General features: G+C 46.0%; 1 protein-coding gene across 1 annotated transcript; it reads right to left on the bottom strand.

Moving 5' to 3' along the window:
- Positions 1-1,737: 1,737 nt before the first annotated feature.
- fzd4 (frizzled class receptor 4) lies at positions 1,738-6,192 on the bottom strand. Its single transcript, XM_068745119.1, has 6 exons — positions 5,941-6,192; positions 4,130-4,267; positions 3,650-4,036; positions 3,403-3,548; positions 2,731-2,978; positions 1,738-2,153 (listed from the first exon to the last, which is right to left on the bottom strand). Exons 1-6 carry the CDS (start codon positions 6,190-6,192, stop codon positions 1,738-1,740), a joined length of 1,587 nt encoding a protein of 528 aa, XP_068601220.1.
- Between the last annotated feature and the right edge of the window lie 10,504 nt (positions 6,193-16,696).

Raw genomic sequence — 16,696 nt, 5'->3', positions numbered from 1 at the left:
TTGTCAGGCGAACACATGGAGCACAGGATTCAGTGAAAGCAGCACTAAAACACAATGGAGCGGGAATAGTATTTAAATAAAGCTTATAGTGCATTCTATAAGCAATTAGTGAGAGGCAGTCAAGTGAGGGGGGGGCAACGGCCTTTATGCACGAACTGCACAGTAGCGACTGTGGAGAGAAATCGAATCTCTGTCTTCCGTGAATTTCTAAATAATGCAATGTCCAATAACGTTTTCCATGGATGACTTGATTGTCTGGGAGATGAGCCATGGCGTATTAGATGAGGTTAAAGACAGACAGGCAGTTTCATTGTGCTTCTGTGATGCTTCATCAAACCGAAGAGGATCACGGAGACATGCGTAAAATGACATGCGAAAAAAATAAAAGCAGAGAAATACAGCAAATGCTTTTACTTTCTGATAGAGATCGCTTTGTGTGTCCATACCTGCTGACATGTCACTGCTGTCATGTGCCATTTGGCACCTGATTGTCTCGCAACCACTAATTACTTAAAGTGCCTTGAGTCCCATATTTGGAATTTATTCCATCTCCAGTCAATCGCTGTAACTCAAGACGACGCAACGAGCTTCCGACTAGTGAGGCATAAGACAGGCCTACATTTCCCAGATGCCTTGCTGCATCCCACGCTCAAGGATCAATTAAAAAAACAGAGCTGGAGTGTTCCCAGAATTCATGACGTCATAGTTACCACATGATTTGCTAAAATGCACACGACAATGACATTAATATCTTTGTTTCTGCTCTTGCTACCACATTTGTAAAAAAGTTAAGGAATGAGCTTTTCAATTCTGCAGAATTCAAACCTGTTAAACGACATCCTGCATATTAAGATCATGTAAAATGATTTGCAATTCATCCAATCACTGCCGTCCATGGTAATGCACATGTAATGAGCACACATGATTCACGTATTCTATATAATTATAGTGCATTGTTACAGCTTAAAGCTGGCTTCCCAAAATATTCTGAGCAATAAAATCACCTGCTCTTTTATATATACTTATTTTATATATATAATATATATATATATATATTTTTGTTAATGCAATAATTTACAAAAAAAAAAACAGTCAAATAAATGTAAAGCACACAAATCGCTTGTTTAAATCCGTACATGACAAGTTTTCATCTGATTTGAAGCACTTTGTACAAGTTTTCAGATGCTTTTGGGAAACATCAGCCTATGTCTGCAGCGAGTCTGCACCAGGGCCGTCCAGTGTAAAAGGTTAAAAGTCAAACACCTCCAAAAGGAGAAAATGGCAAAAAAACAAAAACAACTTTTGAACAGTCCAGCAGGTTGAGTCTCTTCTGCTGAGGTCTTTGGAGAAAAGAGAGACAGAGAGGTAGATGCGGTGCGGCACGGCTCAGCGACGTCTGTTCAGCCTTTTGGGCTCCTTTGTTGGCCATTTATTTTGGCTTTCTCTCTCTCAAAGGAAGTCTAATAAAAGGTAGAGAGGCTACTGCTGCTACTTAGCCGCAACCCATCCTTCACTTTTGGCCGTCTTTAGAAGAGCAGGGTGAGTTTGAAGGAGGCGAGGCCTGCCTACAGACTCGCATTGAGCTTTGGGGATACCGTTGCATCCATCCTTGTGAACCCCGCTGCATTCCTGTTTCCCTCTCGTTTCTACTCTCGGTCCTCTCCTCCTTCCTTTCGGCAGATTGAGTCTCAATAAGTGAGAGAGAAGCATGTTGAAGTCTCTTCCCTTCATTTCTCCTCACACTACCGTTTCGTTACCTTTCCCTGGTTTAATCCAAGGGTCGCCCGGCGCCCTCTTACCCCCTCGACTTGCCCTATCCCTGAGCAGCCGGGCTGAGCAGCGCTGCCAGGTATGGAGCGTCTTCGCCGACCAGATCCACATGCCCGACGTGATGCCTACGAGCAGCGACATGAAGATCCGAAGCATCTCCGACGCCACGTACGAGTCCCGGGGGCTGACCTTGAACTCCCCCCAGTGAGAGAGCTGGTAGAGGTAGCAGCCGATGACGGTGGACGCCGGGACGGTGTAGAGAACAGAAAACACTCCGATCTTCACGATTAAACGCTCCAGCTTGTCCGTTTTGGCGCCGTCCTTCTGGAGGTTGGAGCGGATTTTGAAAAGAGCCACCAGTCCGGCGCAGATGAAGAGAGTCCCTGAAGCGCAGAATGAAAACGGTCATGCAGAAAATGACGATCATGGTGATCTGGATCATTACCAAAAGGTTATATATTGTTCTCGGTATCTTTATACACCAACCATTAAAAGTAAAAGTGAATCGGAGTTGATGTGTATTTTTAACAGATTTTTTTAATTCCATAAATGGGGTTTTCAATGTTAAATGTTTTTCCTGACCTCATTCTGGATCAGATCCAAATGAAATTCCGTGGTGAGATAGAGCCCCCCCCCCCCCACCCTACATGACTGTGTCAAATTCCATAAACATCCCTCAATACCCAACCGAGATATTGATGAACATATTTTTAAGATCCATGGACTACAATGTTAACAAACATTTCAAACTGATCCATAATCCAGGATCTCTTCTGGATCATCACCAAAATGTAATCATCTGTTCCAGGTAACATTCACAACATTTCCTGAAAATTTCATCAATGGATGGATGGACAGTTTGTTTGTCTGTCCATCCGTCCATTGATGAAATTTTCACATGGGTGATCACATAACAACCCCCCCCCCCCGGCGGAGGTAAGCATGTTGAATATTTAGTACCTATAAGAAGGTACGTGGCCAGCGGTGCCACCACAAAGCCCGTGAGCGCCTCCTGCTGCTGGTTCCCAACGTAGCAGAGCCCCGTCAGGTCATCGGCATCCACGAGTCTCATTATGAGGATGACGATGGTTTTGACGGCCGGTATGGCCCAGGCCGCGATGTGGAAGTAGGAGCTGTGCATCTCAATGGCCTCGTGGCCCCACTTGAGTCCAGCGGCCAAGAACCAAGTGAGGGTCAGGATCACCCACCTGAAAGATAGCAATATAATAAAGTTAAAAAAAAAGTATTCTAGGGCATAGAGAGTTCAAGGGTCATGGAAAAGAGCTGTGAATCTATTTTTTGGAATATATGAAACGCTGGGATTTCTAGTCTGTTGCTTTTGCAGAACGGAAACGTTGAAGACAAACAGGAAATCAGGGGCAAAGAGAAAAGGAAGAATAAGATGAGGCAGCTCAAAGTTTCCACCTCAACTGTTGTGCAGCACACGGATGCGTGGAAACCAATCCGTGTAGCGCAGAGGTTACGAGACAGGATAGTTACTTTAAGGAAAACAGGATACTGGTCTGGTGTTCTGATTGTTCCCTCCGCGTCCATTCACGCCAGTGGATGGACAATGAGACAAAGACATGCAGGGCTGTGTGTGTGTGTGTGCATTAGCTTGTTTGTACTAACCACAGTGAGGAGGCCATCCCAAAGAAATAGAGCAGCAGGAAGACAATGGCACAACCTGTGCTCTTTAACCCTTCCTGGACTAAAATTGGTACAGCTGCTGCATCCAGGTCGCAGGAAACGCGATCCCTCCCCAGAGTCAACCGCACCTGCAGGAAAGACAGAGAGTGACAGCAGAAAAACACATTAATCAAACACACAACAGCTCGTACCTCGGGACTGTAAGCAAACTCCCACTTCTGACCCTTACCAGGTAGGCAACACTGTACAGATTACAGCACATGGACAGGAAAATGATCGGCCTTTCAGGATAGGAGAAGCGCTGCGAGTCCAACAGGAAAGTCATGACGGTCAGGGTGGTGGACAGGAAGCACAGCACGGCCCACACTGCCATCCACGCCTCCGTGAAGACTTTGGCTCCTCGTCGGTAGAGCCCGTTGTCGAAGCCGCACTGGAGGGTGCAGCGCTCGGTCTGCTTTAACCAGGTATACTGGTCGGGAGCCGATCCCAGAGCGTGGCAGTCCTCCTGGTGGTGAGGGTGGCGGCCCGGCTGGTAGGGCATGTCCTCGTCCCCCGGGCCCTCCATGCACATGTGGTTGTGGTCGTTTTGAGGAGGGAAGAGGCTGCAGTTGAGCACCTGGGGAGGCGAGGCGGGAAATGGGAGTCAATCCTGGTATTCTAATGGAATCTGTCAGTGCATGCAGGAAGTCCACGCTGCGGTGCGTCTCACCTCCGGCCATATGAAGCCGAACTCATGGAGCACCGGGAGGCATTTTCTTTTAACGGACAGACACATGCTGCCACAGGGACCGATGGGGAAGGGAACCTTGTCCGTGCACATCGGCACGTAGACGGAACACAGGAAGAACTGCAGAGAAATAGACATGCAAGTTGTGATTTACAAAATGCCATCTTTCTCAAGACGCATTAACGAACAACCGTAGAACAAACTTCAAAGCCTCATTTATAGACATTTACATTCAAATGAAGGGGAGTGGAAACTACGGCCCGGTCTGACCGAACCGATGCTGAAGCTGCAGCAAGAGTCCGTCCAGCGTTGGGACGTCTTAAAGCGCGCCGCTCTCCCCGTGGACTTTGATCCAGTCGAGTTAACCCAAACAATGAAGCGGTAAATCGCATCAGTGGGACGCTGCTCGTTAAAGGGTGGAAACAGGGCTGAGACCTTTCTATACGTTACAACAGGATTACAGGTGGCAGGAGGCGACGCGCCGCGCCGCCATCTCACTCGCTCCGCCTTTACTTTCAACGCATTACATCACCTCTTCTTCAATTTTCACATCTAAGAAGAAACTCTACAACTCCAGTCGAGACACCACAGCTGACACCAGTCTGCTCCGTCGCACACACACACACACACACACACACACACACTTCTGTGTCTTTAAAAAAAACATGTGAAGTTAACAACACCGACGGCATGTGCCAAGTAATGCTCCATAATCCCCTCTAATCCAGGGTTCATTCTCTCTGTCCCAGGGCAGTGTTTTTTTTTTTAAAACTAGATATCTAAATCAGACACATAAAAGATAGTGAACGATCCTCATTTCACCGGCCGAGGTGGGAGCGATGCCTGCAAAGAGGCGTCTGGGATTAAATAGTCCCAATTTTAAATCATGTCATACCTTCACAGTGAAACATGTTTGAAGCCAGGATGTAAAATTGTGCTCATTATTTGAGAAAAGTGCAGAAGCAGGAAACATTTCATTGAAATGCTTTCAGGGAACAATGTTGCAACCCAAAGATTGCACAAGGTTTATTTTGCGCTGAGGTATAATAAAAGCAGCGGATTATTAATCCAGACTTCAGAGGAACCTTCTTGCGCAGCATTTGCAGTAATGAGATGTTATTTCTGATCACACACGGCACCTCATGCACCCTGCCAGCCGGAAGGAATGATCAACTGCTGTGATGTCACTAAAAGCTGCTCCGGTTACTTGTCAGGAAACCTCCCATTAGAGCTAACGTGGGGGGGATACAGTTTCCCTTTCCCCTCTCTTCCTTCGTCTGTGTGTGTGTGTGTGTGTGGATGGATGGATGGGGGGGGGGGACTCAGCTACCCTTACACTGGCCAATTTTCAGGTGGAGAGAGGACACTTTGTTTTTTTATGTCCAAACCAGTGCACTAATGCAGCATCAGAATAAAACCTGTACACTGAAAACACTGAGGAAACCTGCATCCATCAAAAAAATAAAAAACAAACAAAATGGAAAAGAGAGTCTGAAAGTTTTTAATATGCAGTAAAACCAGTCTGCCCCCCCCCCCCACCTCACCCTCATTATACATGAGGAAAACAAGCAGCATTTGTCTTAAGACAGTGGACAGTGAGCCTGAACGCAGCATGTCAACAGACAGGGGGGGCATCAGGTAGGAAGGGACCCCATCGCTTCATTTAACTATATGGGGGGGCAAACTATTCAGAGTGCGGGATCAGTCTTCCCAAATGCGCACGCGTAACCGCGTCTGCGAGCGCGTTTAACAGCGCCGCAGCCGGTGCGTCGCGACGCGCGCCAGTCCCGTACCTTGAGTTGACTGGAGCAGCCGTACTGGATGAGAGGCGTGAACGTGGTCAGTTGCAACTCGGCGTCCGACTGCAACACGTTGCCCACCAGGTTGGGCATCTTCGTGACGTTGTAACCGAGACCCTGGCACATGCCGATCCGGATCGGGTCGCAGGTCACTTCCTCCACCTCGTCGCCGAAAGCGCGCACGACGCAGATCCGACCAACGGCCCCAAACAAGAGGAGCAGAGCTGCCCCGAGGAGCGACCGCATCCTCGGCGACTCTGAGCGGCAGACCTCCGCTGGCACGATGAGATGTACTGTATATTCCTCCAACGCGCACAACGTGCACGAAACCGCAGCGCGCGTATACAGTCCCGGCAGAAGAGGCGCGCGCGCGTGTGTGTGGTCCGTGCGGTTTGGAGGCTGCAGCATCCAAACTCCGTCCGAATTCAACAAGCGGCAGATCGCTGCGAGGTCTGTGCGTAAAAGTGTTTTTTTTTCGGTGAAAGCAATTCCAGCTGCAGCTTTGAAGCTGCCGCCGCGTTGCGTGGCGTTGCGTGGCGTGGCGTGGCGTGGCGTGGCGTGGCGTTGCGTCCCGTCTATGAGTCCATGTGGAGACGCGCAGCAGAGGCGAGCTGCTGCGGGTGCTGCGGGTGCTGCGGGTTGGATTTGCGCCTCCTGTTTTTGCGAGCGAGCAGCACCAAACTTTATTGTGTCGGAGAGGAGAGAGGATTTCTGACCGTCCTGCGGAGAGTCGACCAATCCATGCGCTGGAGTTGGATTTCTCTGGCCAATCCCCTGACCAGGAGGGCGGGATCAAAGAGAAAGTAGAAGAACTACGCTACTCTCTCTCCTCCCCTCTCCCCCCTTCCTCTCTCCTCCTCCTGTTCTCCAGTATTTTCTCCTCTCCTCTCCTCTCCTCTTTCATTCCCTCCTTCCTCACTGTCTTCCCTCAGAAAGAAAATCAGGGAGCGTTCTCCAGCTAATTCCAACAGAGCCTATATTTATACTGGCTGATGTGGCTACTTATGTTTTTATTGGCTGTATTTTTAGAAAGTATCTGAAAAAGTTTTTTTTTTTTTGCTCTGTTTGGGAGTGTATGCGTGTTTCTGTGTCTTGTTGCCTATTTTCCTTTTTATTTTTATTTAAAGCCGCTAATGGTCCCATCTGGAACTTCACCACAGGTTCCACTCTCCTCTAAAGGCCTGTCAGCTTTAAGTGCTCATGACATTGTAATTGAAAGTAGGACCTTAAGTGATGCTGAACCATTCTAAATCTGTTTTGCATTGCAATGAATGCACATACTGAACGGGTTTTGTTTGCCCGTGGCACCCTGGGAGAAGAGTTCTCTTCTACAGCATGGAACTAACAGTGAAGAGTGTTGTTTTGGCTTTTCTACGTCTTTCAAGTGGGCTTCGGTGAGAAAGGGCTTGCAACTGATGCAAATATTCCAGGAGGAGGAGGAAACCTCATCGGATTCTTGTTTTGTATTTCCTTAAGTTTAGAAGCAATGTGCACAAGCCTGAGAGTATTTGTGCACCTGCCAGGTGTGATTAGCTTCAACTTCTAAGATTGAATTTAAACTGACTTTGAACCACTGCAGTCACAACTCAGTATTCCAGCCTGCATGATTAGAGTTCCGACGTTTTGAATGGTGAACCTTTGAAACACGTGAAATAACATGATGTACGTGATTGTGGGAAAATAAAGTGCGACAAGGATGAATGAAGGGACCCTTGCTAATGTCAAACTTTTGTCCTCTTCTTTCCAAACGTATAAAGCAGAGAGACATTTGGAACGGACGCACAGACAAAGCACACTGGAAAAAGAAAAGATTGCCGAAAGATAGCTTCAATACCTTTGCTCTCCTTGGTTCTTTATTCTCAACCTGGCATCTTGTGTCAGGTAAAAGTGATTAAATAGTGATTAAATAGTGATTAAATAGTGATCACATTAGTGATCTGACTCCCTGGTCTCATTGTGCTGCTGGGTTCTCCATCCAGGATTATACTGCGATGTTCAGGCAACTCCAGTGTGACAATTGATTGGCAGCAGCAATGACCTCTCCACCCAGTCAACCCCACCCCCCCGTCCGTCAAACCTCGACACGGAGGCTTCTATCTCCACACACACACACACACACACACACACATACACAATTTGCATACACACATCCCTCTTTGCTGCTCTCTGCCTGAACCTGGGGTCAAGACCTGAAGTAATTAGCATTGTACTGAAACAATAGAGTATACCTTGGGGCTGATGGTTATCTGGGGTGTGCTATGTGCACGTTTGTGTGCGTGTGTGTGTGCGTGCGTGTGCACGTGCATGATGACATACATCCTAACAAAAGAAATGAATGACTTAAGAAAACGTTGCACTAAACCAAAGCTCACTTTCAAGGCCTTGGATATTCCTGAGCAAAGAGCAAAAGAGAAGAATGACCCATCATATTTCTTTTGGAATTGCAATGGCAGCACTTTATTGAAACAGTTAAGTAAGTTCATTAAATTTGCTGCTTGGAAGAATAAAGAGGAGTCAGGTAAGTGTGGTCCGAGGTCGATCGGCGGTGCATTCCATCCACAGTGTTTGCTTTCACAGCAGAGTGTGAACAGACAACGTGTTGGAATTGACAGACTCATAGACTAATGACTATCACACTGAGAGGATAATAACCTCAGTTACTCCATGAAACTACTGATGTAATAATCAAAAGGCTTTTATTGTTAGAACTAACACTAATGGCAATAGAAGAAGAGGCTACGGCAGCTTTTAAGCCCTCGTTTACACAAACAGTTCGGCTGAAAACCCAAAAAGTATTTCCTTTGCAACATTTTCAAATCGATCCTCGGATATGCAAATACACACAAACAGTTGAAAATGCTGCTGTGAGAATTCCGGGTCAGCGGCTGGCGACGTATCCTAACGCCGGAGAATGAGCTAAGATGCATTGGCGGAGTGTTAATAAAGTGTCTTTTGGAGGGCAGATAGGCCGTTTGGAGATTAGGAATGCTCTTGCGATGTGTGAATTCCTGTTGCTGATCAGTTATGCATGACGTGAGCAAACCACAATGATTTCACTTTACTGAGACTTTAACGGAGGGAAGGCAGACAACTCAAGCTGCACAGCTGCAAACGCACGGAGGCAGCTGACAAGCCTCATTCTCCTCACGAGTCAGAAGCATTGACATCAATATGCCTCGCAAATCTGTTGCTGCTCTGCTCTGCGTGCATTTGCCCCGCTACCTCCCATCCAAGCAGGGGTTTCAAAAAGTTATTTCATCATTCCCTGATATATATATATATATACCCATATAAACATACAGTATCTGTGGGGAGTGAAAAGGCCAGAGCCGAGGTAGCAAACTAAAATACGTTCTGCTTTTTTGTCTTGACTTGTTCAAGTTTGGTTGAAGACATTTCACCTCTCATCCAAGAGGCTTCTTCTGCTGACTGGGAGAGAGACTGGTAGAGAGACTGGTAGAGAGACTGGTAGAGAGACTGGTAGGGAGACTGGTAGAGAGACTGGTAGAGCGAGCTTGTTTTTGCAGTCAGGCTGATTTCCACCGCTGTAGGCCAAGCAAAAATAGTCAGGGCTTTCTGATTATCTCTGCCACACAGTTTCCTCCAACACAATATTCATGTGATCCTTTTTTGCATGTTGACGCCAACAGAAATGACTTAGTGGCTTAGTGGTTTTCCTTCTCAAATCAGCCACACTTGCTGACATTTTGATGGTTTACTGCTTTAGTGCCCTCCCTTTGTCTGATGCCTTAGTCCTTTAAGTGTATTAATAGGCCGGCCAGTTCCTCAGAATGGTGTGCATAGCTGCAACTGTTCTGAATACAGAAGGGTGAGCGAACTTATGGCCTTACTTCCATGATTTTTTTTTTCAGGCATTTGGAAAGGTGTCATGCGTGGGAGTTGGGGGTTTGATTGTAACCGGCGAGGGGGGAGGGGTTTCTATAGGTGATCTGTCCCCTCTAGGACTGCAGGCTCATGTTACCCCGCTGTCTTGCACCACACACACAACGGCCCACAGAACTGCATCTAGCCCTCCTCCTTCGCTCGTCCCATTCAGAGCTGTGAGCTGAGAAAAGGTATACGGCCTTTAATCATCTCGTCTTCAGCGGCTTATCGGGAATATACTGGTCACGAGTTATGCCGGAGTCCATCTCGTCCGGCTATGGGCAAGAGGCAGGGTACATCCTGGATGAGTCACCAGGGCCACAAATTCTATTTTGCAATACGACAGAGCAACAATAACGACAGAGATTAAGGCCTCCAACACTTATTTTTTTCCCATGATGCAATTTCATCGCCTGTCCTTTGAGTGTGTTGTAATTGATCCGCTAGGAACCTTTCAATGCCCCTATCCTCTTTTAGTATATCATCAACTTTCATTTCTGCTTTTGGCTTCACGGATTTCCATTTTTGTCAGCAAGTGTCATCGGTTCAGCGTTTACCGATTGACACAAGAGTTTAGCAACCTATTCCTCAAATCTAAATGAGCATGCATAACCACATCCCTAAAATCACATTTCTCAAAAGAGATGAGGAATCAAGACACACTTTTGTTTTCGCTACCATTCTACAGTATTCATGTTCATCATAATGAAATATGATATACAAAGTGACGGTTTGTAAACTGAAAAACACGTAAGTAAGTCTGTAATTTCCTACTGAGAGTAAAACTGCCCGGAAAGCAGTGAATGCAAGAAAGGGGGTATAGAGCTAAAACTTCCTGTTCTCCTCAATGCCTTGAAATGGATCGATTCCTTTAAGGTCATGCTCATGCCAAAGTTCAATCTACTTCATCACTTGTTTTTGTGATGTTGTTTATCAATGCTTTTAAAGATAGGCCCTTCCTGTTTCCAGTAAATATAATTTGATATTTCTGCATTGAAATTGTTAAAGAAAATGTAACAAGTATTTATCACCCTCCACAGCATATCAATAATATTTTAGTGGGACTAATTAGCAGACATCAAAGGAATGCATTATCCTCTGTCTTGGGATGCATACCATCGAAAACTAATAAGGAAAGCCTTCCTGTTAAGTTTCAGCCTGGCTCTCATTGTGTTTTGCGCTTGCCTCTCTTCCTCTCTCACAACAACCCACAAGGGACCTTAGTTAATCATCTGCACAAATACCGGATAACTCGATAATAAAAATCATTATCTGCACTGTAAGCCTCTTGTTTGCTTGTGACTGTGTAGCATTTACAGGCTCTAAGAGCTTGGGAATGAATGGTCTCAGACGGTGGCCCCTTCTTGACATCTTTAAATTTGGTCTTTGTCCATTTTTAAACCACAGACTGATGATTAAAGTAAAACCAGTTTCTAAATTAGACCACATATATCATAATACCCACATTAAATAACTTGGAAATTCCAGCATATGGCATTGAAATGAGCATCATTGTTGTGGCACTGCAACCAGGAAGTGTTATTCATCTTTAATTCCACATGACATGTATTTGAGAGGTGACTTTGGCCCAAGGCGGCTCCATCTGGCCTGCATGGTGACAGGCGACAGAGTGATCGATGGCTCCTGTCCGTGGCTGTAAATCGGCCTCTTGTTGGTGAGTTAACCCCCCGTAACCCTGCTCGTCTGTAACGGCAGTCTCCCCTCTCACAGCCTAAGGCAGCTGATGAGGTTTTCCCCCCAGAAACTGGAAGAGCAGGTGGTTGCAGCCTGGTTGGGAAGCAGATGGAAGCTCAGAATATTGTCCCCATCACTGTAATTGGCTGTGTGGGTGAGAAGATGGCTCGTAATGAAAAATATCCATCATCTCCCATATAGATTGAAACAGTTTCAAGGCCAGCTGACGGCAGCTTCTTGCTGTTATGGAAATGTCAAATTCATGCCTAAAGAAGAAGAAGATCTTAGCAGAACAAGCCACAGATAATCATTTTTTGCTCGGCACACTAATCGGGTACCTGTTTGAGCTGCTGAATGTGTTTCTTTGCAACTCCTCATTCTATAGAATTAATCAGAAGAGAAATCTATCACATTAAAGTTGATTTATGGTTAAGTGTGAACGCGTACACAGACACTCATACTTACATGGCAGTAGGGAGTAGTTCTCTTGACATTCTGCAGACACAGCTGCTTCCCCTCTGTTCTGACTGCTGGGATGAGTATTATTAACGTGCTGTAACTAAGTAACCACATAATATGAATCTCTGTAGCGCTGCTCACGGACTGATTTATCTCCCTGCTCGCTGCAGTTATGTGCGGGTGGGTGCGCGTCTATTCAATGCATGGCCAGACTATATTTCATATATAAATACAAGGCATTTTAGCGCACTGATGCAGTATAGATTTGTTGCTGCACTGACGTGTTTGATTGTAGAAGGTCCTTCAGCATTGCAACTGATAATTTACCTAGAATTTGAGACCCAATCTGTACTTAACATTTCCCTTCATTTTCATCATATTGTTTTATCTGGGTTTGAAAAGCTGCTGTAGTTTGATTGTTGAACTTGTCTTTGCAACTCTTTTCAGGAACGCATGCATAATTAACTACCAGGATTACCACTTGACAGACAACTTCTGGGAACAACTCTAGATTGAATGCGTGCACGCGCGTGTGTGTGTGTGTGTGTGTTCTAGGAATTAAAGTCATCCATGTGCGTGTGGTTTATGCTTGTGTTGTGTAGGCTTGAATATTAAAATGCTTTGACTGATTGGGGTTAGAATAAAGAAAGAAATGCGAGTGTGTTTTATGACAATGAAGTGGAAATGTTGTTTCTGTTGCTGCTGCCTTGATAATGTTAAGGGGTGACATCCAGCTGAGGCAGCACCCACACACACAAGCAATGAGAGAAAGGTCACCAATCCTGTTGGGGGAACTAGGACTCACTAATAGGAAGTCGAATGCATAAATGAGTCTGCAAAGGGAGGAGATGCATGGCTCCACATTCAGATAGACAGACATTCAAATCACATGGTGCTGATCGGGTAAACTCTTTCACGCTGCGAGGGAGGACGCAGATTAGTGGTTAGATTGCACCTGTATGCCGGATTACCTCTACGATCACGGTGGCCGCCTACATTACGACTACTGTATTCAGGTTCTCCTGTGCAAGCACACAAGGAGCTGGTGAGATGCCGGTTCTCTTTTGCAAGTAGCAACAGATGTAAGTCTAGACCGTCTCGTAACTCGGTAGACGATTGTCTGTTGCTCTTTTCTCCTTCTCTATCTGGGCTTTAACGCCTTGTCCTGAATGCTCAGGGGACATCTGAAAATCCAACGTGAAGACATTTCTCATGCACAAGTCGTGTGTGTGTGTGTGTGTGTGTGTGATAGACAGGGCGGCTGGGTATGTCTAACAGAATTATCTGTGTCATCTGTCAGCTGGGAATGATTCCCCGAATTTACGGAACATATAGTTGTGCGTTGAGTCGACATGACAGAGAGCAAGCTAATCAATGCTTTCTGTATTCTGTATTAGCAAACTGTTACCTGTCTCAAACATGGCCTCATCCATCACTTTGTCATTCATAGCATCCTTCACTGACTTTTTCGCGGCACCTGTCCCTTCGCTGTCTGGTTTTCCCCACTCCTTTAAATAAACAGGGACATGTCTTTAGAGGAAGAGAAAACCTCGTCTCTGCCGTGGGAACGCGGATCAACACAAACTGAACGCAACAATACTTAACTCAACACAGAGTATGTAAACTGAACCCCCATGTGAAAGTAGCCCTCGTCTTGCTCCTCATCATCAGCCACTCTTGCAAATGTACATGTGGGGAATAGCTTCATCTTATTATTGGGGCCTTTGTGGTTTAGCTGTATATTATCACCGAGACATGTCATTCAATAAAAACCAAGAAAAGAATTCCTGTCATACTCGGATCTAAGTACCCGATTAATGGAAAACGTACCATCTGGGGAAGCTGGCGGGACGAGGCTGTCATCGCTGAAACAGCTGGTTTAACACATGCTTGTTTGTGTTCTTAGCGCTCTGCTCGCTGTTGAAGATCCGCTCCAGCTTTGTAGCACAAGTGTAATGTGATTACAGAGTAAGCAGAACCCAGGGAACTGTGCAAAATGTATGAGTGCAAAACATCAAATAGCAACCAAGTTAGCGATCGCTAGTCATGCCAGCCCGGCCATTCTGCAGCAACAGTTAAGAGCTCCTACCTCACAACTGGATTGGCAGCCTGTACGCTGTCTTGTGACTTAATCCCTGACAACACTGTGTGTGTGTGTGTGTGTGTGTGTGTGTTTGTGTGTGCGTCCTTAGAAAATGATTAATCCGTGTCCATCATCACCTCATCAAATTCGATTGTCAAGCGCATTATACCTTTTTGTAAATAGATGTGTGTGTTTTGTGTGCTGTGTTGGCTAGACTACACGCACACACTATTGATTGATTACTTACAGTTCATTATCATATATGATGTGATGTGTGTTTTTGAGTGTGACATGGCGGGAGGGAGAGAGAGAGAATTAAGAGAATGGAAAGAGGATGCAATCCAAATATTTGATGTCAGTTTTCCATCTGGGTGAGTGTTGATAGAATAGAAAGCATAGAATAGAACAGAAAGCATTTATTGTCATATAGTGGCTACACAATGAGATTAGGAGCGCTGCTCCGTCTGGTGTCTAATAACAACAGAAAATTCAAGTAATTGCAGGCTATAACACAAATTTAAAGTGATAAAACAGTGCATGCAGTACTTTGCAAATGGTAATAGCATACATTTGTTATTGCACATGGTGAGTAGTTGTCCTGTTTAGTCCTGGTTGGTGTTTAGAGCGCTGATGGCTCTCGGGGAAAAAACTGTCCCTGAGTCTGTTGGTCCTGCTCTTGTGCAACCTGTAGCGCCGTCCGGAGGGCAACAGGTTGAACAAGGTGTGTCCCGGGTGTGAAGAGTCCCTGACAATGTTTGTTGCTCTGCTGAGGTAGCGAGAGCCGGCGAGACAGTCCAGGGGGGGGGGGGGGGGGCAGAGAGGACGCGGCGTACCACACCGTGATGCAGTACGCCAGGTTGCTCTCCACGGTGGCTCTGTAGAAGGCCACCAGCAGCTTCTCCTCCAGGTGGTTCCTCCTGAGCACCCGGGTCTGGGCTGCGCTTCCGGAAGTCCATGATGAGTTCTTTAGTTTTCGTGGTGTTCAATGAAAGGTTATTCACCGAACACCACGCCACCAGTTTATCAACCTCATCTCTGTAGGCCGATTCATCTCCGCCCGAGATGAGCCCGACCACGGTGGTGTCATCAGCGAATTTGATGATGGCGTTGGAGAGTTTGATGATAACCTGTGTGTGTGTGTGTGTGTGAGAGAGAGAGAGCGAGAGAAAGTGTGAGTACAGTAACTGTACAGTGGTGTGTGTGTGTCTTTTGTTTGTTTTTGGTGTGTGTGTGTGTGTGTGTGTGTAGGTGTGTGTGTGTGTACACTACAAACCGATGTGGGTGTTTACTTTAGATTACGGCTGTGGGTTTACAGTCATACATCCTTATGTACGCTGTGTTCACGAGGGCGCACCAAAAGAACGCTTTAAACGAACGTCTCATTCACGTTTGCTGCACCAGTGGACTCCCAGCGTAGAGCGCTCACCATCCCAGTCCCATTGTGGTCGGGTTAGGGTGTCAATGTGTCCCGTCTTTGTCTCGCAACTACTAGTTTGACCACATACACGGGCTGGCGGGCATAATCCAGACACACAGGGAATTCTTCTACACATGCACACACACACACACACACACACACACAGGCGAGAAGACAAATGGACCTCGCTGGCACACAGACAGAGATGCGGACAAGCTGCTTTTCCGTCTGAACGCTCTGCCAAACCACCAGCCGCAATTGCACTTGTCCCTGTCTGTTGGAGTGCAGCGGCGATAGAGCGTTGTGTATTCAGCGCACGGCGAGCTGCAGGATGATGATGTGCGACAGCAGGGGTTGTGACACAGAAGGATTGTGTTTTCACACGTGTCTTTGAGACTCGGTGTGCGTGCACAAAGTCAGTGACAGAAATCGATGCCTCAAGCCACGTCGCATTAAAAACCAACGCAATTCTGAATGTAAAAAAAAAAGCATTACACTGAATTCATTGACTTTTACATGATGGACGTTTGTGGAATTATAACGTTTCAGCAGAGTCTTCTGTATGTTTCTGTTTGACATACCTCACCATGTGATTCAACCACTTGTGTGTTACGATGCAGAACTTTGCAGACCAAAGCAATGAGATAAAAACCTTCTAAAGGGCATTCTGACGTTTTTCCCTTTTTCCACATAACCTCAGTGGAATGCATTACGAGGTATTTTTCACAGAAATGCTTTATATTGCTGTTGACTACCAGTGTTTCCTGGAACAGACTGCAACGATCTCTCTTTGCAGGAACACGGCGCAGGTGCCAGATAGCTCTGGAAGGATCGGCAACATTTACAGGACTAATTTATAGAACCCGCGTCTCAAGTGGAATAAAGACGACTATGTGAGCAAACTGGCTCCAGCGATTCCTGCAGGATTTATATGACGCCGCGGCTGTCGATAAACCGGGGAAGGAATTTCATATTTCGTCCTCTAACACATGGCCTTTAACATACTTTGTCCATTTTAGGTAACCGTGTAATCGTTTTGAAAAATATATGATCTCTGATGTCCCAGAAGATGAAGTAAGGCATTAAGTTAACTTGTGAAAAGGTTTTATTGCCGATAATGTCCAAATCAGCCTTTTGTCTAATAAATCAATCTCCTTCCCACTTATTAATGTTCCCACAGGATGACGTCTTATTTTTACAAAAAATATAAG

Source organism: Brachionichthys hirsutus, chromosome 11 (assembly GCF_040956055.1).
Source record: "Brachionichthys hirsutus isolate HB-005 chromosome 11, CSIRO-AGI_Bhir_v1, whole genome shotgun sequence".
NCBI classification, from domain to species: Eukaryota; Metazoa; Chordata; class Actinopteri; order Lophiiformes; family Brachionichthyidae; genus Brachionichthys; species Brachionichthys hirsutus.
This window is presented reverse-complemented; position numbering and strand designations above follow the sequence as displayed.

Excerpts from the sequence above, each read along its gene's own strand:
- fzd4 (XM_068745119.1), bottom strand. The coding sequence starts at position 6,192 with ATGCGGTCGCTCCTCGGGGCAGCTCTGCTCCTCTTGTTTGGGGCCGTT. Across the intron at positions 4,037-4,129 it reads TCGGCTTCATATGGCCGGAG|GTGCTCAACTGCAGCCTCTT; the intron begins GTGAGACGCACC and ends TCGCCTCCCCAG. Across the intron at positions 2,979-3,402 it reads GGGATGGCCTCCTCACTGTG|GTGGGTGATCCTGACCCTCA; the intron begins GTTAGTACAAAC and ends GCTATCTTTCAG.